Source organism: Enhydra lutris, unplaced genomic scaffold, assembly GCF_002288905.1.
Source record: "Enhydra lutris kenyoni isolate GAN:26980312 unplaced genomic scaffold, ASM228890v2 scaffoldscaffold42, whole genome shotgun sequence".
NCBI lineage: Eukaryota > Metazoa > Chordata > Mammalia > Carnivora > Mustelidae > Enhydra > Enhydra lutris.
The window spans coordinates 980,247-1,004,761 of record NW_019154126.1 but is presented as its reverse complement, the minus strand read 5'-3'; the positions used below and the strand labels follow the sequence as shown (position 1 = coordinate 1,004,761).

The 24,515-nt window shown below is 40.6% G+C and overlaps 1 protein-coding gene across 1 annotated transcript in view; it reads right to left on the bottom strand.

Moving 5' to 3' along the window:
* Window positions 1-4,063: 4,063 nt before the first annotated feature.
* The window catches only part of LOC111155555 (Rho GTPase activating protein 21), a 134,797-nt gene continuing 114,345 nt past the window's right edge, over window positions 4,064-24,515 (bottom strand). Inside the window, 16 exon segments of the mRNA XM_022515771.1 lie at window positions 4,064-4,317; window positions 4,319-5,920; window positions 8,396-8,427; window positions 10,348-10,453; window positions 10,773-10,814; window positions 11,004-11,129; window positions 13,975-14,064; window positions 14,141-14,214; window positions 14,873-14,951; window positions 15,053-15,208; window positions 15,990-16,132; window positions 16,970-17,106; window positions 17,189-17,253; window positions 19,235-19,519; window positions 20,664-20,789; window positions 22,942-22,978. Of these exon segments, the coding sequence (XP_022371479.1) occupies window positions 4,249-4,317; window positions 4,319-5,920; window positions 8,396-8,427; window positions 10,348-10,453; window positions 10,773-10,814; window positions 11,004-11,129; window positions 13,975-14,064; window positions 14,141-14,214; window positions 14,873-14,951; window positions 15,053-15,208; window positions 15,990-16,132; window positions 16,970-17,106; window positions 17,189-17,253; window positions 19,235-19,519; window positions 20,664-20,789; window positions 22,942-22,978 (3,169 nt within the window). The 3' untranslated portion in view covers window positions 4,064-4,248.

Sequence of the window (24,515 nt, the reverse complement as noted above, 5' to 3'; positions counted from 1 at the left end):
ACCGACGTATAATGATTTGAGTTCCGGAAACATCTGTTTCCAACCACAGTGGAATAGCTCATAGCTGACGGAGACCCGTATTGAGAACCATGAGAAAAGCTGGAGAAAATAACCACCAGCCATTCTGCCAGTCCATAAGCAAACGAACTGGAGAGCTGCCAGGCAGTTAAGGCATGGAGCGAAAATGAAAGCCAGGCTTGGGGGGACAGGCTTGGGGCTACTCAGAAGCTGGCTTTCCTCCATTTCCCTGGGCTGGGCTGGGAGTGGCAAAGTAATTAAGTAAAAAGATGCCCAGGGGTGTGGGATGCTGAGTCTGGGCTAAGACTTGGGGAAACAAAATCCCCGAGCAAAGTGAATCCTAGAGGGGAGAACCCCATACTTGGTGGTTTTACTTTTAAAGCATCTGCCAGTACTTCAACCATTCAGGGCGGAAGGCCAGTTAGGAAACAGATTGGTGTATCTGGTACAGTCTCAGAGGCCGAGGTGACAAGCGACACAGTGGGGGTCAGGATATGCCCAGGAGGAGGGGCCACAGCAAACCCCTGAACACTGAGATACCTGAAAAGTGACACCTTAGGAGAGGGACAGAGCCAGATTTACCCAGTCTCACGGAGACTACAAGCCTGCCTTATCAGCTCCGCCCACCTGCAAATGCAGGGCGACCCAGACAATTACCTTTGAAGCACCAGGAAGACTTACAGCTCCCTTCTCAACAGTAACAATCGGTAACGATAGAAACCAGACAAAAACAGAACATCTTTAAAGCGCTGAAAGAAAATTCCAGCACTCTCTAGGCAGTAAGCACATCCTTTGGAAAAAGGATGCAAAATAAAGACATTTCCAAACACACTTAAGCAGAGAAACAACACTAGCAGATCCGGATAATAATTAGAGCTCTTCAGGAAGGACGAGAAAGACGGCAGATAAAAACATGGAAATACAGCAAAGAATGAAGAGCGGTAAAAATGGTTATTGTTGGGGAAAAAAATGGTCATTGTTGGTAAACGCAGATGAATATTCAAGCGTATGAAGTAATAATGTCTTACAAGGTATGGGGATATCTATAATAAGCGGTATGTGGAAAGCAGTAAATGTTTAATTTAAATTAGGTTCTATTAGGTGAAAAACGTCTCTAAAAGAATAGTAAAAGAATAAATAAGTAACCTGCTAATAGAAGAGGAAAAGGGTATAATAAAAATATTTGATTAATTCAAAAGAGGCAAGAAACAAGATAAAAGGGCACATAAAACTCGTGAGACAAGTAGAAAACAAACAGTAAGACGCAGCTACGAATCGAAACACATCAGGAATTTCATTAAAAGTAACTGGATTACATATTTCAGTTAAAAGACAAAGATCATCAGACTACACTTAAAAAAAAACTATATGCTGCTGTAAGAGAGAAAAACTGAATATAAACACAAAAGGGTTGAAAGCAAAAGGATGAGAGAGATTTACTGGGCAAACACTAACCAAAAGTAACTGGTACAGTCACAACAATTTCATATAAAATTAAACTTTAACACAAGCAGTTTCGGTAGAGATAATGAAGGGCATTGCATAATGAGAAAAGGGTCAATTCACCATGAAGATAAAATAATTCTAAATTTATGTCCACCTAGTAAACTAGCTCCAAAATGTATAAGGGAAAAATTGACGAATAAGGGACATATAACTCTGTAATTGTAACATAAGGCTTTATCACCTCTCAGGAAATGCTGAGAGCCGAGTAAAAAATCCATAAGGATATAAAAGATCTAAAAAACACGATTAAGAAACCTGACCCAGTCAACATGATAAAGCAGCCAGTCTCAGAGTACATATTCTTTTCAAGTATATGACATGGAACATCAAGTATATGGGCATGGAACATTGAATAAAAATTGGCCATATGCTGGTTTACATAATGGATGTCTCCATTAGTTTCAAACAGCTTAAAACTACCAGAGTATGTTTAATAATCATGTGAATTATACTAGAAATAATTTTTTTAAAGATAAAGTAGAAAGCTTCCAAATGTTTAGACATTAAGCAATATACATATAAATAACACACAGGTTAAAAAAAAATCACAACAGAAGTTAGAAAATGTTCTGAAATAAATGAAAATAAAACAAATAGTCTTTTAAAAAGCAAATATCAAAAAACAAACAAAAACCTGGAAATCAATGAGCTAGGATATGTCTGAGGTTCCAAAGAAAATTGAAGCTAATAAATATAAGAGCAGAAATGAATAAAATATAATTATTTGAGCCTTGAGCCTAACTTCTTTTTTACATATAAAAAGTATTTTTGATGATCTTAAAAATACGTATTTTTTCCAGTAATGCACCTATTATGCAAACTTGGAAAGAGTGTATTTTTATTTTGTTCAGAACTTTACCATCATTTAAGAAAATCGCATCATCGATAGCAAAATTATTCATGAGACATGAAGTTACTACACTGTTAGTGACTGTATATTGGTGCAAAAATCTGACTGCTTCACATACTGAAATGTTTATTCCTTTAGTATAAATCACTTTCCTTTTCTTTTCTATAATAATAAGAAAATCAGGGACATCCCATACTATATTGAATAAAAGTAAAACTATATATGTAGATTTGTTATACAGGTAGATTACATGTGAATTTCACTTCAGAATAGTAAAGGAGAAATTAAAAACTATTCTTTACAGAATGAGAATATTGGGTCTGGCAGGGTTGAAAACCACTAGATTTGATGATTTTTAAGGCCCTTCCAGTCTTACCCTTCTGAGATTTTTAAGTACCCGTTAGTTTTTTAGAATAGGTTTGACATATTTTGCAAGTCAAGTGTGGCAGACACTGTATCTCATTTAAATCCAATAACCCTTACAATAGATACTATTATCATTTTTATATGAAGGAATAAATTCAGAGAAGTTAAATAATTTGTCCAGGTTTACGTATCTGGGAAGTGTAGAGTTGGTCTGATTCCCAAATGCATGTTCTTTTCACTCATTATCACCGACAAAAAGTAAACAACACATATTACTTTAGCTAGAAAAGTTAAATATTATTTGTGTACAGAAGTGAGGTTAGGCCAGTGTAAACATTTGTAAGAGATCCCTACCCAGCCACAGCAAAAAAAAAAAAAAAAAAAAAAAAAAGAAGTAGACTAAAGAAAGAGAGTAGGTAATTTTTTTTTTTTTTTTAAGTAGGTTCCACGCCCATCCTGGAGCCCAGCTCCGGGCTCAAACTCACAACCAAGAGGTCAAGACTAGAGCCAAGATCAAGAGTCTGATGCTTGACACACTGAGCCACCCAGGTGCCCCTGGAGTAGGTAATATATATATTTTTAAAATCAGGACCAATTAAGGCAGTTATAAATGGGTAACATTTAAAAATACACCATAGTGAGTTTCAAGACATGCCAAGTTCACCAAAACAATTTTTATTTCCAGTGTTTAATTGGGTATGCACACAGGCATGACACAGGTTTGGATTCATTAAAGTCCTCATGCAGAATTATATTCTTCTCGATAAAGAAGCCAGTTCCATCCAGGTCACTATCTACACATCTATGTTACAACATTTATATCAAATCTGGTATCTGAAGAAAAGATACACATATAATATGTTCATTTAAGTTACGTATTTTACAGAAAGATTAAAAATTCAAGTCACACAAAACTCAAAAACTGTATTAAAAGTTTGAATATAAAACTCAGAGATCCACCTGGAATGACGAGAGAATGCTAGTTCTGTATCCACCTGTGTTAAAACTGGTAAATGTCATGAAATTTGTTACCAATAAAATGCATTTATTTATTCAACGTAAGTTATCTAATTTTAACAATATGGCACCCTAATAACCAAATGGATTTTTATGATGAGGCACTTTTGTTAGTGATGAAACCAAAAGAACAAATTTGCTGCACACAAATGCCAGCTGTTTGCTTCAGTAATCTCGGGTATACACTGTGTAGTAAGTTGCAACAAATACCTTGCTCATTTGTATACAACTGTCCAACATTTGTAAAATATATATATGCATGTACACACACACACACACACACACACACACACACACACACACACACACACACACACACATATGTTCTTCTGGCTGTAGTAATGCACTGTAAAGTTATTCCACAGTGCAAAATGCTGAAACCAGCCCAAATGAAGGCTGCATAATAACAATTCTGGTACAAGAAAATATTTACAGAGTTACTGGAACGTGTAACAGTAGCTTTTCAGTTGCTATAGTGGACATGCCCCAGATCAAAGACAGGGACGAGACTGTGCTCCACTGCCTGGGGTTTCGGCCAGTTTCTGAGGCTGGGCATTATAATGCTGCCGAACTAGCATTTTGGCTCATGTTCTGGACGCTTTCTCCGTTGATCTGGTCGGGTGACCGTGGCGGCCTGGAAAGAAGGGGCCTGGGGGCCGGAGCCGAGGGACCCGGAGAAGCGCCCGCGGCGGGCTGCGAACTCGGAGGCGCGTCGGGCGCGGCCCCGTCGACCACGCGGGCACCGCCGTCGGGCGCCGGGTCCCCCGCGTCCGCCCCGCTGAGGTCGGAGGCGCTGGTGCGCAGGCGCTCCCGGGCCAGCCAGTCGGAGATGGACAGGTCCTGGGCGGAGCACTTGGGCTTCAGCCGGTGGACGGCGGAGAGCTCGGCGTCCCTGTCCGCCGCCTGCTCGTGCGCCTTCCAGAAGCTGAGCACGCTGAGCTCGGCCGCGTCGCGGTGGCCCCCGAGCGTGTGCCGCCGCTTGATGTTCTTGCGCTTGGCGGCCTCGGCGCCGGCTTTCTGGCTTCCTACGCCGAACATGTCGTCGGCCGGCGCCCGGGGCCTGAGTTTTAACCGGTCCGCGATTTTCGTCTTCCAGGTGGGCTCCTGCTTCTCCGACTCGCTCCTGGTGGGCGGCAGCAGGCTCCCCGTGGACTTGCCTTTCTTCATGACGTCGAACACTCTGCTGATGGCCGGGCTGTCCCGGTCGCCCCTGGCGTCCCCCAGGCCGCCGCTGTCGGACTTGAAGCGGGCCGACTTCCTCCTGGACAGGGTGTCGCACTCGATGAGCTTGTGGGAGCTGAAGAGCGGCCTCCGGCTGTCCAGGCTGGGCGTCAGGCTCCCCTCGGTGCCGCTGAGCTCGCTGCCCTCCGAGTTGCGGCGGCCCGCCTTGCCGGCGTCCTGCAGCGCACCCCGCAGCAGCCGCTCGGACGCCAGCGCGCCCGGGAACACGGGGAAGTCCGTCTCGCTGTCCGTCTCCACCGGGCGGCCCTCGCTCACGCGCTCGCTGCGCTCGTCGTCCGCCTCGTCGCCCCGGCTTTCGGCCACCGCGCGCACGTCGGGGCTGAGCCGGCTGCCGTCCAGGCCGGCGGGGTGCGCGCCGGGGCAGTCCGACGCGAGGGCGCCCGGGGCGGCCAGAAAGCCGCGGTGCCTCGCGCCCGGGCTGCCGCACTTCCCCGCGGAGAGCCCGGCCGGGGACGCCTGCGAGCCGGAGTCCGAGCCCGGCTCTTCCAAGTGGCAGGACCTGGGGGCGCCGGGCGGCCGGGGGCTCTCTCTCGGCCCCGGGAAGCGGCAGCTCGGCGCCGGCGACTTCGGGGGTTTGGCGCTGTGCGGCGGGGAGGGCTCCTCCGACGCGGCGCTCTGCTTTCGGGGCGGCGTCTTTTCGTCTTTTGGGGCCCCGGGGTCCTTCTTAGCCGTGTTTTCTTTGGAAATGGCGATCCTTTGTTTTCTGCACAATGTCTCACTCTCTTTTTTGGATTCTTCTTTAATGTCATTGTGACTCTGTTCTGTGTTATCTTTCTTAAAAAATACATTGTCCAGTTCGTCTTCTGAGCTGCTGGGTTGGGCCTTTTCTTTGGGCTTTTTCCTCTTGCGACTGGCGGCTGCGAAGATGGAGGACACCAGCAGCTCCCTGCTATACTGATCTTTGCCAGATCCCCAAGAACCCTGCGAGAAATCAGAGAAATGAGACTGTGAACACAGGCACACCGCTGAGTTCCTTTCTGAAAAAGTTCCCCCCAAACGTTTCTTACTGCATTAACTCTATTAAAGCTCCGGAAGCACGGACAGAACGTAGTTTTTTTTATACCTCCCTGGAACCTGCTCATGAGGTAGATTGTTCCTTCTATTCAACTAGGGCGGTTTCTTCACAACTGGTGGTATTTACGGCTGTGTCACGCCCCATACACATCCACCTTTCAGAGACGTGTTTTGTGCTTAGAGCTGTCTAGCGCTCCTATTCTCGTTCACTTCCCTGCATCTCTTGACTTCCCCTGCTCCTGCGGGCCCCACATTCTTCAGCTTCCTTAATCTGGAACACAGGTTGAATAGTTAATATCCTGGCACAGCTGAGTACAATGTCCTGACACAGGTTACTACAACTCTATGACTGACTTCCCCTTCCTAATTACAGACACCGTATGACACACACTGTATGGGGTAAACTCACTAAGGGAACTCTCTGGTCTTCCATCAGTTCAGCCAGACTCGATCTTCAGACTTGCCTTGGGCAAATCAGGCTGGTAATGTCTCATTTATCTCAAGGTAACAACAAAATCAGAAAATTCAAAGAACGTAAGGTCAACTGAGGATCTTAAATCCTTACCATGGAAGCACTATCCCTGATAAAGTTGTAGTGCAGGCTACTGGCTTCGGTAGCTGCGCGTTATAGGCCCTTGATGACGACTATTTCATCAGTTTGCTCGGGAGGCCTACTGGCTAAGTGAATGGTAGGGGGAGTCAGTAACACTTGCTGGTTAACCAGAGACCATGTAAGACGAGCAGGAAGGCAGGGAGTACGCTGAGTAAGAGAAGCAGAGAGTTGACTTCTCTATGGTCGTAAACATCCCAGACAAACTAAAACTACTATACTGAAGTCTTGAAAAAGTAAAAACTTAGGCTGCTGTACTAAAAAGGATTCACCAGAATGAAACTGCAGATTAACAGAACTTTGTTTCTACAAGTAAGAAAGGATTCCCCGATTATCCAGTACACTGCTTAGTTGGTTATCCACATTTTAACAGCTTCCGCTAAAAAGAGAAACTAAGACATGTTAAGAAATACACATCTAATAAGAGGGAAGGAGGAAATTTCAAACAGGTCTCAAATCTCAATCCAAATCTAAATCTAAATCTGGAATCTTATCTTTGGGGAAAAAAAAAAAGGAAACAGTCCCAAATTAAAAGCATCCCTAAAAAAAAAAAAAAAAAAGACAATAAAATGCAGGGGATGATCCTTAATTTCATCCTGTACAGGAAAATAAAAAACAATCTACATTTACATTATTGGGACTTGGGACAATTGGAGAAATTTGTGTAAAGACTCCATTAGAAATAATAATGTTGTATACTCATGTTAATTACCTGGGTATGAGAATTACCCTGTGATTATAGAGGAGAACACCCCGTTCTCAGAATGTGCACACTGAAGCATTTAGGGTAAAGTGTTTTCATGTCTGTAATTCTCAAATAGTCACCCCCCCCAAATGATATATATCAAAATGGACCAAATTAACAATCTAAGGCAAAAGGTTTGGGTGCTATTATCCTTTTAACTTTTCTCTAGGTTTAAAGCTTTTCAAAATAAAAAGTTGGGGCAAAAACCCAGTAAAAAATACAGGGTGAGTGATAATGAATGATATGACTGGAACACTTTGTAAAATCTCCTGCAAGAATTATAATTTAATCACAGACAACTTCACTATGGTATTTAAACATGATATATATGTCTCACTTCCAAATAGAACGACGTTGTAAGAAATCTATTGACAATTCTAGCTGCTACTGTCTCAGCAGATCAAAGTTTGGATAAACTGGATTAATAAAAACCCTTCTAAGACTAAGAACTTCCCAGAGCTACTCAAAATTTGTAATTGGTGGTGTCAACAGAATACAAATTATGTAAAAATACTGATTTTTCTGAAAGGCAAGCAAGAATATATTTTTTCATAAGAATGTGTAATGATAACAAAAACTGTATTACTACTGAAATATTTACAGGTGAAACGTTATGCTTGGGCTTAGCTTCAAGGTAGTCTAGGGGGAGGGAAGTGGGAGTGCAATGTACATGGAACCAGATGGCCACCTACATGTTAACTGTTGAGAATGGATAATGATTGCATGGGGACTCATTATACCATCGTCTCTGCTTTTGTGTACGTTAGAAAATGTTCAGATTTAAGAATTTAAGAAACAGGGGTCTACTCCTCTGTATTAGGCTAAACTATGCCGAGAGAAACCCAACATTCCGACGCACAATCCCTTGTTCTACCACAGTCTACGAACTCATTTTTCCCTCTCAAAGACTCTGTCGGTCTGTGTCATCTGACACAGAGAGGGATGCGCTTGTAGCCTAGTCCTAACAATCAGCCAGAAGGAAACTCCCCCACTGCCAGGTAGCTCAGAATTGTATGGAACCATTTACCTTAGATTTTGTTGAGTCACTAGTAGCTGAATCTGTGAGAAGTTAAACAAAACATGGTCAGTATCAGTCAATCTTTGCTGCTTTCAACAAACAATGCAAAACTTATGGAAAAGACAGGCACAGAACGAAATGAGAAAGCAAAACTCAAACAGAACAAGAGAACACAGTGGATAGTCAGAGCTCACAAAGATGCAAGCTGCACCACAGAAAGCCACCGCCATGAAAGGATGCTGTGAATTGTAGGCAGAATCAGCTCAATGAGAGGAATGGCAAAGGAGCCCTGTACTAAACAAAAACAGAAACACTAGTGTTTATCAAGATTTCTAAATATTAAATCTAGCAGTAAAGAAGCTGGAAGACCTTTTTAAGAACTGTACTATGTGCCACATCCTGTATGTGAAACTGATACACAATGTAGAACTTTCAAGATGGTTGGCTGTCCTAGCCACAAATCGAGACACTCATACTCGGTGCGTTTACGTTGATTTTTGTCAGACTGTCAAACTGTCAAATATTTTGTAAGCATATATTTGCATGCATCTGGATGCATTAGGAAACCCTGCTTCCAGGTCACTTTGGTTTTTCAATAATGCTGATCTTTGGGCTTCAGACCCCAGTTTCACATCTGTGCAGTCAGGGATCCTTGTGACTAGTTTGGTTAAATTGCTACCAGTTTCAGAGTTACCTATCACAAATGCTATTATGGAAATGGAAAAATGGAGACCATAATTTTCACTGTCTGGCAAAAACTCAGATTATACAAGTATAAAGAGGGTAGGAAGGGGCTAGCACTAGTCGGGAGAAGACCAATTGGGAAATTTTGTCTTTCAAGTTGAGGGAAATTGATTTTCAAGGTTAATGAGCTGAGCCCCATGCCACGCCCCTTTGAACACATGGCTAAATGCTTTATGACTTTAAGAACTGGTAGACCATACCATGCTATTTCTCCTCTCGGTCTGCTTCAGAAATAACAAGAAACAGCAGAAAAACTTTTAAGAAAGTAGTATTGATCTGTTTACAATAATCTTTACGAGAAAATTTACACCACAGATCAACCGTGTTTGCATTTACAAGAATCGGGGGTTTCTGCAGACAAGGCAGCTACAGTGTGGACAGCAGTCCTCCTTCTTCCTACAGCTCCAGCTGTCCAGCAGGGCCACCACAGAATCCACTAGCGACATTACCGTGTGATAGACTCCTCCCACTTCGCCTGTGCAACATCAGTATAGATATGCCTGTGTCAGTAAGTGCTGAAAAAACCCTTTAGGACTCAAACAAGAACTAGAGACAAAGGGAGAACAGCGTGTAAAATAACATGCTAGATATAGTGCAACAGTTCGGCGGGAGAAAACCGTCCGCAAAAGAGCCTATGAAAACCGCTACTTAACCACACATGAGCGCGGCAAGAGAGAACAGAAGAAAATGTCAAATCAGTTCGACTTCTACTGTGACATCTGCAGCGACAAATAATATGCTGTATTTATGAAAATGGCGCCCATTAGCAGTTCGACATTGTTCACTTGCTGCTTTTAAACAGAACGTCTAGCTCAAGAATAAGAACTACTCGTACAGTCTCGATCACACTTTCTGCCATCACAGCAACCACATATTCAGCAGCATATATCTGTTTTACCTTGTGATGACTATTACATGGAAACTGTGAATTAAAAAAAAAGAACAAAACAGTGGTTTGCATGCTCATTTCCCTCAGATTTCCACTCTGACAAGCATTACAATCCCATGCACTGCCAATGGCATTAGAGTCACTGGAAGATAATTGAGATCAATCAGAAAAGGAAGATTCAGTTTTTTATTAGTAGAAAGGGGGGGGGAAAGGAGAAGAAAAGAAAAAAAATCATAGTGAATTGTTACTTATGATTGATTTTGTTCTTTCATGTTACGAGGATTTAGCTTAACCTTAACCAGATCGGTACTGCCCAGGCAAGAGTTACCTGATACATCTCCCGGGGAGACTCCTGTCCTTCCAATGTTGGTGAGTAAATGATCTATGTTGGGCACTGGCTGGGAGTCTACTGTGTTTTCCTCCTGCACTGTTGTCTATGGTTAATAAACAAAGATCTCTTCATCATCTCTTCAAAGATAATTTCTTTAAAATTCAAACAACATTTAGTAAAAGACACATTTACTGAGTGGAGCACACGTGCTTAACTTTTTACATCGTTTACATGTCATTAATGAACTACGAAATAAGCATCATACTTGTATTTTCACTTGACCGGAAACTGAGGAGCTATAGACCTGCTTCCGGGGCGCAAAGCGGACAATAGCATACAAAGCAGGAAGTTGACGCTGTTGGGTCAGGAGCTTGTGTCCCGAATGAAAAAAGTCAGTACGAAGGCTGACGGACGATACTTACAAGAGGTTCTTCCACACCTTCTTCTGTGAAAAACCAGTCATGCTAAAATTTAAAATAAAAAAAGGTGAAAAGAGAAACTAAGGGACCCCCATAATATATCTATATTTTGGAGGATAATACTGGGGGGAGGAGCTTTCCTAGAAAACAAAAATTACAAGCAAATTCTGCCCTACCAAACACCAGCTGCTCACATGAAAATTATTTTTTTGATAAGATGAAGCCTGAACTTACGTGCTGGATGAGTGTTTCTACGATCTTGTACTGGTCTGGCATGTGAGTGACCATGTGGGTCATGTTGTCTTCGGATGTTCTCACAAGAGTTGGACCAAAAACTATCGCTAGGTTTCTTGGTTCCATCTGGAACAAAGGATGTTATTGAAAGATATCAGAATTTTTCTTAAGAAAGTAGGCTTAAATTCCCATTGTGTGTTTGGCATTTTATTTCTGAAAGGTTCTTTTGATGAAAAAGAACTCAAAGAAGAACGGTTAGACTGATTGTGTATAAAAAAACTAATGCTTCCTAGTTAGGCTTTCTATAAGCTAATCTACACTTAACGTCTTTTTCCTGCTTTAATGACAATGTACTGTGCTTAACTGGCATTCATTTTTTTCATGAAGTCTTTGATTGCAAGCAATTGATCTGCTTCAAAACTAGTATTACCAGAGCTGCATTAACTGACAAAAATATTAAAATCAAAGGGAAAAAAACCTTACGAACAATAGGGCAACCCTCTTCCCCTCAAAAACTAAAAGAAACAAAACAACAAAAAAAACAACAACCCAAAAAACAACTAGAAAAAAATGTTCAAAGACATATTACCTTTTTCAAACTTGCCCCCATGGTACATCAAAAGTGCTAACACTTAAAAACCCAACGTCCAGAAATATTCTTTTTTGACCAATTTTTACTTCAACAAAAACTTCCAAAGCTCTTTGCTTATCCTTGTGTCAACCTGAACACCTCAATATAACATGCTTCTATGTTTGGACATTCATTTCCATGGTATTTTGTATTCCTTGTTTAATTACACAATTATCAAAGGTATAGATCTTTTGTTTTCCTTTGTTGTATCCTATAGCGTCTGGTGTAATATTTTGAAGTCAGGATTTGATTAAAATGTCAAATAGCTTTAACCAACCCTGAAAACTTACCAGGGGGGTAAATGAATGAATGAATGAATGAATGAATAAGTAAATAAGTAAATAAATAAATAGATAAATAAAATAAATCACTGCAGAACTCAAAAAGTCAAACTGGTTTAGGGAAGCACACTACTATCCCATTTTGGGAGAGCCGCGCACATGCCCACACGTGTACACAAACACATTTCCGGTATGGTGGAAAGCAGAAAATGCACAGATCTCCTGTTCCGAAGCAACTGTTCAGCATCAAATATGTCATCTACCATAACACATGCATCATTACACTCTGCTCACGACAGAGATATCAGGAGAAATTGTGATCAAAGTCAGTATTTTCAGAGCAAGTTGACCTAGTGGAAAGAAAATCTGACTGCAGGAAGGGCTGACTTGAACTGAGCACACAGGCATGTTTCTTATTCTCCTGCTGGAGGATGCATTCTTATTCCCAAATCTGCACTGGTAAAAGTGGCTCAGAAAATCAAGTCCATCTCCAAGGTCTTCTGCAAAATTTTTACTGGGTTCTTGTCTACTATGATTTCGTTTCAGTTTTTGTAGACTAATCATTGCACACATTATTATCTATGTGTATACAGTCGTATTTACTATGTGGGTATATAGTTTTAGCTGGCTCTTACCTAAAGCTGGTAACATAAGTAGTTCATCACTTATTTAGTCATTAATTACCTAAGGCAAATTCTGTATTTCTGGAAAGACGTCCTACACGTGTAGTCACAGTATTAGTTAATACAGTAAAGCCAGAATAAATTCCACAGTAAAGAATTTTTGTTCATAAAAATTACATTACATTGTTTATGTAACATTACATAACTGTTACATTTTGCTTAATTCGGTGCTTTCTAAACTAATGAGACCATCAGATGCTATGTCCCCTGCACTGTTGACAACCAGCAAAAGTGATGAATGATGTAATGCACTTTGGGAAATGCTGAAATAATTAGAAAATATTTCAGCTACAATTATACTGAGAATTTTCTGGATGAACTTCTAGAAACTGTACCATTAATTGATACTGGTTCTTTCTTTCTTTCTCTCATTCTCTTTTGTTCCTTTTTCCTTTTATGTCCTATCACTGTTGAGGAAATTGAGAACCTAAGGAATATTATAACACGGCTTGTAAACGTCCCACAGGTAACAGGGTTTGATCCTGTTCTCAAACCCCAGCCTTACTACAACTGTGAGCAACTGTCTTCTGGAACATGACAGATGCTAAACTGACCTGAATGAATGCATTTTGCTCGACCTTCAGCAGGCAGGACCTTTTGGGAAAAGGTGACAGCAGTGTTCCTGAGCTTGTGGTATTCTGTTTTTTCTCTTCTCCACAAGCCAAGATGACTTTGTTTTTATATTTTTAAGTAATACCCAAGATTCAGAAAATCATTGTTTTGCAACCTCTAAAGATATCACTGGTTTAGGCAACAACCATGAAGGATGGAATAAAATGATATAAAGTTAAGATTATAACATACCAACTGAACACACTGTGTGAACCTTTAGATACTGATTTAAACAAACAGGGGTGAAAAGACATTTCTTGAAACCAATCTGGAAAAACTGAACATGAACGGAGTAGTAGATAATATGAAGGGATAACACATTTTGGTGTGTTTGACAAAGGCGATGTGATTCTGTTAAACAAACAACAAAGAAGAAGGTCCTCTCTGCTTAAAACGGAACAAAACAAAACAAAAAAGAACGTGTCTGTCAGTCTTCCCTCTATGCTGTTTCGTACTACTTGATTGTCGCATTGCACAAAAGTACAGCAAATGCACAGATGAAAAAGGAAGTAAAATTTTTGACTTCCATTTTTCTTGCTGGATAAATAGAAAAGGAAATGTCTTTTCAAAATGGTGACAATTGATATTTTGGGAACTTTTGCTTTGAAGAGTGATCTTTAGAGGGGCTCCCTGGCCAAGAGTGTGTATTTGAGAGGTTTTGTTGACCTCTCAATAACCATGATTTTAATTGACGTGAAGCAATGATGCGTATCTTTTCAACTAAAGCCCCGAAAGCACGCTTCTTCAATATGTACTTTACACACCTTATTTTTTTCTGAATTTTCTGCCACTGTTTTCAGATGAGCGGAAAGGAACTTCAGAGTTTCATAATGATGTTCGGGCAAGTCGTGAATCTGAAACATATTATTTTCATGATGGATTTAGAGGCTGAATTTCAGTTGCCCTCCAAAAATATAAAATAATACCTACTAGTCTTTTTAACGTTTTCAGACGGTCTAGAGGATCTTCTTTACGATTGGCCTCAATAAAATCAGCATATTTATCTGACAACAACAATAAGAAGAATAAAACAAGTTTATCTCAAATTGCTTAGGTGAGTTGTGATCGAGATTTCTTTTAAGGTTTGGCTTCAAAACCCAATACAAAAACTTAAATGTAGGGATGACCCCAAATGGCCTTTGAAATGTAAGTCTCCAAAACAGCTATCATTTTTAATGACCCTCCAAGCCTTATCATCAAATAAAATTCCCTAAAATGTGAGTTCTCTGAGAGTACTGTCCTGTATTTATAGTCTCCACTCTCTTTTATCCCCCAACCACAACATCAAGAACAGTGTCTTATATAAGTTAAATATTTGGCTTGACTGAAAAAACGTTTTTCTACTAATTGTACTTTATTGTGTCTGAAGACTTTTGACAGTGAATAATAATATATTTTTAACTTGGCAAGCAAATATGGATAAACAGGATAACTTATATTTTACTGAACCTAAATAACATTATAAATTCTCATTTTTCGCTGATATTTATCCATAAGAAAAAAAATCTGAGTGACAAAAAATAGCCATAATTACGCTTTACAGAGAAGTAACAACTGAACAAAATTTCCTGCTTCCTTTGACAAAATATCAATATTCTTTGGCTTTCCAACAATGTAATTTTAAACTGTTTCAACTGGTATCTTTTGTGGGAGTTCACTCACCATTTGTGAAGAGAGGCTCAGGGAGTTTTCTGAAGAAGGATTTTAATAAACTGCTTATCACATTCAAATCTCGCCATTTCTAGGTGGGTAAAATAGAAACATGGCGTTTTTGTAGTCAATACCATCAAAGGGGGAAAAAACCCACAGATCAGGTATTCAGACAGAAATAAACACACTTACATCATCTTGTATGTCAATGTCAGCCATCCCCTTGTTGAGTTCTTCTTGCATACTTGAAATGGCTGCGTTATTTCCAGGGACTCTATAAATACCTGTATACTCAAGACCTCTTTCTTCAACTAATTTGCAACATATGTCAACTATTAATGGAATATACTGCAAAACAAGAAATAAGTATTTTATTTAATACAGCACAAATGTTTCTATTTGTTAGTAGATACATATCGTAGCTAAGAGGCCCTTTCCATCTGAGACAAAATACATACATCTCTGCTATGTGATAGAAAATGCAGAACAGAGACATTGATTACAGAACCGGGAATAGAGCAGAAGCAGCAAGAGAGATCTGGGACAGTGGGAGGAGAACAAATAGGTCAAGACAGGGAGATGAACATCAAAGAGGAAATGAGGCAAGTCTGAAGTGAAGAGAATGTGGGAGCAGCACCCGTGAATAAAGGCGAGTAAAATCCAAAGGAGAAGGGGGGAGAGAATAACATCAAGCGACTCATGACACGAATCCTCACACAGATGCCATACACACGCACATGCGCACACAGACACGTGCGTGCACACTCGCACATTTACATGTGTTATACTTTCTTAATCAGGTTCTTGTTCTCATCCTTCTTTTAAGGTGCTAGAAGCAGAAACACACAGGATTTGAAAATGAACTCTTACCATTTCAGATACATTCCTAATGGACGAATCATTACTCTTTCTTAGAGTCAATATGTTAGAAAAAGAGCATTATAGATGAAATTACTCAACACGGCCTTATGCGCCAGCAATGCTTAGGGAAGTTGGGTCTGCTATGAAGAGGAAGATACTCATCAGATTAACAGATACTCTGTCATCTGAGGGGCTGTGTACTCAGGTCCTATGAGACCTACACCTGAACTAATGACCGTAGGAAGTACGGGCGGCTGGGGTCTCCTACCCGATTGGTATGCGCTGGTGGGCAGTCATCCAATCTGACACCAAATGTTCCAGTAGCAGTGGGCTTTTTTTCAAATGTCTTTCTCATAATACTTGGAATGCCTTTTCTCCATGTGCCTTTGTCTTTTGGGGGACTGGTATCATCTTTTGATTTTATGCAAAAAAAAAAAAAGAAAGAAAAAGAAAATGGAAACAAGCATGTTTAAATCATGACTTTAAGAGTCTTTTATCAAGATTTATATACATCAGAGTCCTGTACTATAAATGACAGTTCCTATATTTATCAAAAATATTGTATTATATTCTCTTCCTAATATAGCATTCCTTTTAACCTCCCATATAATTAAATCGGAATCAATTATGCTTTTCTACCCTTTTACAATCTGTACCATGGTTTTCTTTAAAACAGTCAAGACAACAGGATCAGCGTGACATCTCAGTAGTGAGATTTTAGCATAAGGAAACATGATGGTTTTATCTCAAAGTAACAGTGCCTGGATCCCCTGCATTAAAGCCGTGGTGCCTTTTATGTAGATGTATATCTTCCCTCATATCATCTTTATTACAAGACAAAGACTCACCTTAAGGGAAAACCCCATTAGACTAGATGGGGCCCAGGGTCACCTTTGAGCTAACTCGCACTGGGCTGAGGTCAGCAGAAATGGTACAGAAGAACATAAAATACCTTTATTTATTTATTTATTTATTATTTTTATTTTTTTATAGAGAAAGAAAGACAGAGACAGAAGTGGCAGGGAAGAGCAGACAGAGAATGAGAGAGCCCATCTTAAGCAGGCTCCACGCTCAGCATGGGGCCCGATGCGGGATTCCATCTCAGGACCCTGGGATCATGAACTGAGCCACAATTGAGTCAGATGCCTAACCAACCGAGCCATCCAGCCGCCCCATGAAATACCTTTAAAATCCCAACTTTAAACCATCGTATTTGTTAAATTTATGCAGGAACACTACCATTAGTACCTTTACTGAGAAGTTTCCTTTCTGACTCTTCCTTGGGAGAGTGCGGACTTTGGGTCTTTGGCTCTGACTTAGCACCAAGCAGAGTCTGCCGAATGCTCAGACTCTGGCGAGGTGTTTTTGGCAACTGTTCTGCTTTGCTGCTGAAAGAAATGAACATTTCTTAACAACTGTAGGGCATTTTACATCCAAATTAAGTTGTAGGCGTCGTGGGATTCTCACCTCATCAGACTGTTATATTCTTTGATTCTTCGGCTGATTAGATCCCTGTTAGTCACTCCAGTGTCCTATAGAATAAACAGGAGGTAAGATTAGAAAGTCAATTTGAAACATGAGTCGGGATCCCTACTCTTCTGAGGCTCTGCTGTACCACACTGCTTAGCCTGTTTGGCCCCCTAGACTCTCAGTGGAGTTGTTTAAAAATCTCTGCTCCACATCACCATCCAATATCACTATGCAAGAAATGATCCAAGCACCCCCCACCCACTGCCAAAAGAGCTTTCTGTTTATTGTCTGTACTCCTACAATCCCTAGAATAGTACCAGCAAGCAGCAGGTGTTCAAACTTACTGATGTGACATTTTTTTATAAATGACTGGGAAGCAGCAGGCCCATTTTTTTTTTTAGTTTGTTCCTCTCTCTCTAATCCCAGAAGGACTGATCAGCATTTCAAAATAAGACAGTTGGATAAAAGACGGAAAAATACTGTCAAAATTTGTTAATGATGAATTTACAGGAGCAGTGAGACAGAGGGTCATTTAGTGTCAGAAGAGGCACTGATATTATCAGAAGAGAAAAAGCTCAAAACTGGGCATTTCAACCTCAATTGATTAGTTTTTATAATATGCTGTATGGTAAACTCTGATTTCACCATGAAGTGATGACTTTTTTCTACTGATTTCAATTATACATTGACATGTAGCATCAACTTTTTTTTTTTATTACTTGTTTCATTTTGATTATAACGAACAATAAAATTTACAGATATAAGCTTTGGAGTCAAATAATCTCAGTTCAAATATTCTTCCTACTTATCAGTTGAGAGATCAGATGGTTAGGACCTAGGCTGAGATTGCCGGGGTTTAAGTCCCCGGCCCTGACACTTAAGAGCTGTGTGACCTTATGGAAATTACGTAACCTCTCTTTGCCAGTGTCCTTGTTTGCAAAATGGTGATGACAGTAAGAGGACACATTCATATGGTTGCTGAGACTTATTCATGTAAAACATTCTTATTTTCCCTGTTTACCGTGCAAACATGCATGTCGGATGCTTTCTTTACAGTGCTGGTTAGAGAACAAAGGTTGATTTGACACGGATCTGGTGTTTATTTTTAACCACAAACAAGGCAGGGGTGTAAACTCTCAGAGAAAAAGGGCACAGTCATTTTTCCTATGACCTAAGTTTTCACAATTTGAATTGGACATAACTGGAAACGACTATATTAGAGAACATATTTTGCACAACCTTACAATTAACGTGGGTGTCCCTGTGTCCCGTGAGTTAAGGGAAGAGAACACTGCGCGCTTTTTTTTTTGTCATAACAATGAGCACAAAAAGTGAGAACAACATGTAAGAAAAACTGTGTTAATGATATTAAAAGATACTCGAGTAAAAGCTAGACTTAATCACTGCGGAATTTGCTCTGTCAAATGTATAATTACATACGCTAGAGATACTACATTACCAATGAAGTTCCTGTTGTAAAAAAATATCTCGATGGCTATGAGCCAGAAACTCTCAAGTCCCTAAACATTCCTTAATAAAAAGAAAAATTGGCTTTTCGCATGATTTCTGACAATGCAAGTTTTCTTAGAAGCCAGAAGTGTCTGACAGCAGGCTCTATTATATTCTCGAGTGCGTATCTCATGAATGAAATTCCTCGTATCTGTATCTCTTTGCATTTACACAGTAATTTGTTCTGGTAAGAATCTTCACTACACTGTAAGCCCCACAATAATCCTGTCTTTGAGATAAGGAACCAGATCTGGAATGATTTAGTCATAAAGGTAATGACCAGGACTAGTCCTGATCCTGCTTCTGAGAAAATAAGCAAAATATACGAATTATCTATTTTTGTAGTTCAGTAATGCTGATCCCAACATAAGTGAAAGTAATATAAAATAGGTACACCTGAATTTTCCTTTTGATCAATTTTTCAAGGGAAAATAGCGTACTTTAATTTTTTAAACTGTATCCAATTCTTTCGGTCTTCCTAAGAAAAAAGTGATGAAAGAACCTGGTTTGATTTATGTCACTTGGAACACACACCTCCTCGTTGAGCGTGCTGCTCTCCTGGATGGTCTTGATCCACGCTAGCATGTCGTCTCTATCCTCGGCCTGAAACAGGCACTCGCAGTCTGGAGTGGTAAGCCGAAACACATTCTTCCTCTTGGTCTCGCTGTAAGAGATGTCTATTAAGCAGGCGTTGACGCTGATGGGCTGCTCTTCTTCGGATGGCGTCGTCTGCTCTCTTTTGTCTTTGTACAAGTAAAGCGAATGTCCCCGAAGCACAACATACATCTGTTTCCACGGCCGAATACTTCCACCAACTCGCTGGAAAACACGGAACAGTTCGGGGACACTTCATGCTTGGCTCAGTCTCAGGGCAGGACAAACACATCAAGCAACACTGTTCTCACATACACACACACACACACACACACACGTGTACACCCAGCAGGTAAAGCGGGTGTCTGCTTCGCGATCGCATCTGCTTCTTAGGAGAGGAATGACAAACACTGGAGCAGAAACCAAGCTGGGCAAGGTATTCCTGACCAAAATCAACTTTAATCTGGTTGGGGAAAAAAAAAAAACTGTTGAATTGTTCATGAACAAAGTAAATAAGATAAACTGAATAAAGTAAGTAAGGTAAAAGAAGAGTAGCAAAATATATAAAATATATAAAAATGCTAAGAGAATAGAAAATAAGAAAAAACTCCATCAAAAAAAAATTTTTGAGTGAGAGTAAGGCTTAAGACAAGCCCCAGATCATGCAACTGACAAACACTACATAAGGAGATTCCAAAACAACAGGCATGAGTAATGAATGAAACTAACAAAACTGATCAACTTTATATGGTCCAGCAACAATATCCATATGCAAGTTGGGTTTTCTTAAAAATTAGACTCTTTTGACAGTATCAAATTTTTTTTTTAACTTATCTGCCTAAATATTGTAAGGAATTTTATGGCCAAGTTTTTATTATATTGAAATCTACTTAATGAAGCATATAAATACTGATACTCATTTTTATAACCCAATATTTATAAAATAAAGTGAAAGGAGCAAATTATAAAAGCAACTTAAAAGGAAAAACTGGGACAAGCTAAATTAAAAATTTTAAATTATTAATATGGAGAACTGCCACTCCCTAAAAGAAGACTCTGGGAAAATCTATGGCTAATAAACTATTTAATAAGAAAAGCTGAGCTCCTTCTTAAATACTCTGATTTCTCTTTTTTGTTGGCAAAATATAGGGCTGTATATTCTATTTGCAGTTGATACACAGGATGAAAAATATAAAATTAAATCGATGAGAATTAAAAAAGTTTTACTTCCTTTATGCAGAAAAAGCTATCTAGAAGTGATATTTTCTTCTCTCTTCTGGGTAATTTGCCATTTGTGTATCCAGACTTCATGTGCTATTTTACAGTGACTGCATTTCATATACCCACGGCAGCTGAGAAAACGTACTACCTTGCCCTTGTCGGTGACAAGTGGTCGGAAGTGGAGCCACCCTTCCTTGGCAGCATCGCTGAAAACCTCTGAGGAAGAATCTTTCCTGGATCCAGAGTCTTCTGATGACTTCTGGCTGTCTACCATCTACAGAAAAGGCCAAGAAAATATAGTAAAACACCAGCTTTCTCTCTTATCAACATTTGCACATTGAAATTAATTTGCTAAAAAGAAAATCTTTAATGTTCCAAATGAAGGGTTATTTTTGAAAAAAAAAAAAATACTACCATTACCAATTACATTAGAAAAATTTCTGGTCTCATTTAAAAAAAAAACTGAATTGACTACCATCATTTTTTAAAAGTCTGCAGGAATTTTTAATCATTAAAAAATAACAGAAACAGTCTAATTTTCCTGCTTTTAAGAGCTCATATTTTAGTGAGAAAAGACAAATCAGAATGAAAAAGACAAGAAAATGATCAGACTGCGATTAGTACCATTTGGGAGAGGAACAGCGAGACACGGTAATGAATGACTGAGTCGTGGCTAGAAGTTGGGGCTGCTATGGCAAGGCCTCCTGAAGAAAGAATTTTTAAAAGATGAAATGTGGAGGAAAAATTTTAAAAGGGGCCATCCATGAAAGGTCAGGAAAAAGAAAAGTTCAGAGAGGATGTATAGTTAGTGATTAAGTATGTTTACCATTATTATTTTATTTTATTCATTTTTTTTTTAAAGATTTTATTTGAGAGGGAGAGAGCATGAGCAGGGTCGGGGGGCAGGGGGAGAGGGAGAAGCAGACTTCCGGCTAAGCAGGGAGCATGACATGGGACTAGATCCCAGGACCCTGAGATCATGACCTGAGCAGAGTCAGATGCTTAACCGATGGAGCCACCCCGGTGCCGCTTACCAATTCTCATTTTAAATGCTCGCTGTTCAGTGTGAGAGAAACAGCTAATGAATAGATTGTTCAGGGTCTTTTAGGACATGGTAGGAAGTGTGATAGGAAGTGATCAGGTGAGGAGTCGGAGGAGTAATATTATCTGGTCCCAGTTCAAAGGTTACTCGCTTGCCACCTGGAGAATGGGTTCTTCTTCTCCAAGAAGAGGTGTTACTGCAAGGATCCAGGTGAGGCCCGATGGTGGCCTGGACCAAAGTTAACTTAAGTGAAGTCAGGGAGGAATGCAGAGCTTCACGGTGTGTCCTGAAGGTCGAGTGGATAATACTTGATATGGGGGTGGGGGGAGAAGCCACAAGGCTAATGCCCAGATCTGGGGCTTGAACACCCGGGGAAAGTAAACTTCGTGAGATGGGGAAACTGGCAGATAATCATGTCTGGGGGTAACCCGGATCTCTTTGGCCATTAAACCACGATCGCTTAAACCAGCAGAAGAAAATGTTTTAGGAAGGGAGTGGGAAATTGTGCTGGAGACTACTGAGAGGTCAAAGAAGTTAAAAATCGAAGATAACCGTTAGTTTGGGAGCCTGAACGACTCTGGTCGCCTTGGCGTGAGCACTGTCGTTCTGGTGTGTGCGGGCTGACGAAGACGTGATGTGAGGAAGTGGACATGACAGACAATTTTTTTCAAATTTTCTTCAAAAATTTCAGTTTTACTGTGAGAAAACAGGCATAGGAAATAGAGGGGGATATAGATTTAAGGGAGGTTTTTAAATAATATATAGTTCACAGTGGAATGTGCTTCTGTGATGGTGAACGAGCCACTGGCAAGGGCGATTTTGCAGAGGGGAGAGGGATCTTGAGAAAGTGAAAAGCGATAGAATCAAAGAAGAAATGTGATGTAGCTTTTTCACAGGATCATGTCCCGAGTACAGATACTTAGGCTAAGAGTAAAGAGGGCAGAAACTGCGGGCGCAAATGAAGGTGGCTGACACTTTTGGAGAACGTAAAAGAAGGAAATTTTCAGTGAAGTACGAGGGAGGAGAAGATGGGCAGGACAGGGGCGGACAGCATGGAGAAAGGAGGAGACGAGGCCTGACAGAGGAATTCTGAGGAGAGAAACGCACACGTATGACATATACAGGATTGCTGGGTACTCAGATCTTTGGCCGTTGACTGATGAAGTGAGAAAAATTAGCATAATGTGTGTAAAGTATTATATACTTGATGAGTATGTTTAGAAATTAGAAAAGGACACTAACAGGCAATATTTTCCAAATGTACCTGAAACTGACAGAATATGGGGTAATAGAAATAATTCCCTATGATGAGCCAAAGTAATAATCTAAGGTAAATAGAAATAGTTATCATTTGCTGATACTTAAACAAATATTGAATACCAACCTTGATTCCTTTCAGGCTAGAGACGTGCTTGAAGGACCTGTTGGAAAGAAGCATGTAAGTATTTGCAGTAAGTACATGACACACCTTAAAGAAGTAAAAACAATTCGAACATTACTAGTAACCTGTCAGTGATAAGCTGACATTTCACCATTACCGTGGTAAATATTCACTGTGCCATGCAAATGAGAAAATGAGCTAACTGTATCGGTACTTAAATTCCTGATTCCACAGCCGAAGCTTCCTTAGTGGATCTGGTAAATCGAAACTGTCTCTGCAGGAAGTGGTAGATTCTATACTTCCTTTTAAATGAAAGAAAAAACTATTTGGGCTAAACATTGAGCTTTAGGATAAATGATTAGTTAACCATAGTGGCAATGCTCTGTTTTTTATTTTTTGTTTGTTTTGTTTTAAAGATTTTATTTATTTACTTGACAGACAGAGATCACAAGTAGGCAGAGAGGCAGGCAGAGAGAGAGGGGGTAGCAGGCTCCCTGCTGAGCAGAGAGCCCGATGCGGGGCTCGATCCCAGGACCCTGAGACCATGACCTGAGCTGAAGGCAGAGGCTTAAGCCACTGAGTCACCCAGGCGCCCCAGTTGCAACGCTCTATTAAGGGCTCCGCAACGTTAATAATGATGGATAATGCGGCAGGGAGAGCGTCGTCAGGGCCAGTCCGGGCCCACCACTCGTCCCGCCAACCACATTCGGGATGCTTCGGTATGAGACCAGCTGCTGCCACTGAAAAGGCTTGGGGCTTCTGAAGATAGGTTTGCGTTAACTATTCAAAACAATTTAACTTTAGGGGACAAAGACTTATTTTTTTTTTAAGATTTTATTTATTTATTTGCGAAAGAGAGAATAAGAGTGAGAAAAAGAGAGCAAGAGGAGGGTCAGAGGGAGAAGCAGACTCCCTGCCGAGCAGGGAGCCTGATGCGGAACTCGATCCTGGGACTCCAGGATCATGACCTCAGCTGAAGGCAGCCGCTTAACCAACTGAGCCACCCAGGCGCCCCAAGACTTATTTTTTTAATTCAAAATTCGTTTTAAGGAATTTAGGATTGCAGAGTATGACTGCCCTCCCCTTTTAAAGCACCGCAAACCAGACAGCCAGAAACAGATAAGCAAACTGCGTCCCCAGCACGATCAGGAGACACCTGTAACTCCGGGTGGCGATGGATCCGTGTACACCAAGATGGGGGGTTAAATGCGGTGAAGGAAAGGCTGGATACAGGGAGGGAGGACACCACTCATGGCATATCTCAGATCAAACTGCACTGCACTGCTCTCTGAAGATCAAAAGCTTCGCTTGTTTGGGACTGTGGGAAACAGGGTGCCGGAGCCGCAGGAGCCTCACTCACTGCCGCGGATATCAGGGGGTATGAGAACGAAGGAGGAAACACACAGTCCTGTCATCTTTGCAGGAAGCAGTGTGCGGTTGGTGTAGGGTGAAGCAGACCCTGAAATGCGGCTGTTATGGCCATCTTTTTAGTGAGGAAGAAGTAAAGGCTAAAAAAGCTCACAAACTCAACTCTGCATCATTGGAACAATTCCTGCTAGTGGGGACCACTGCAGTGG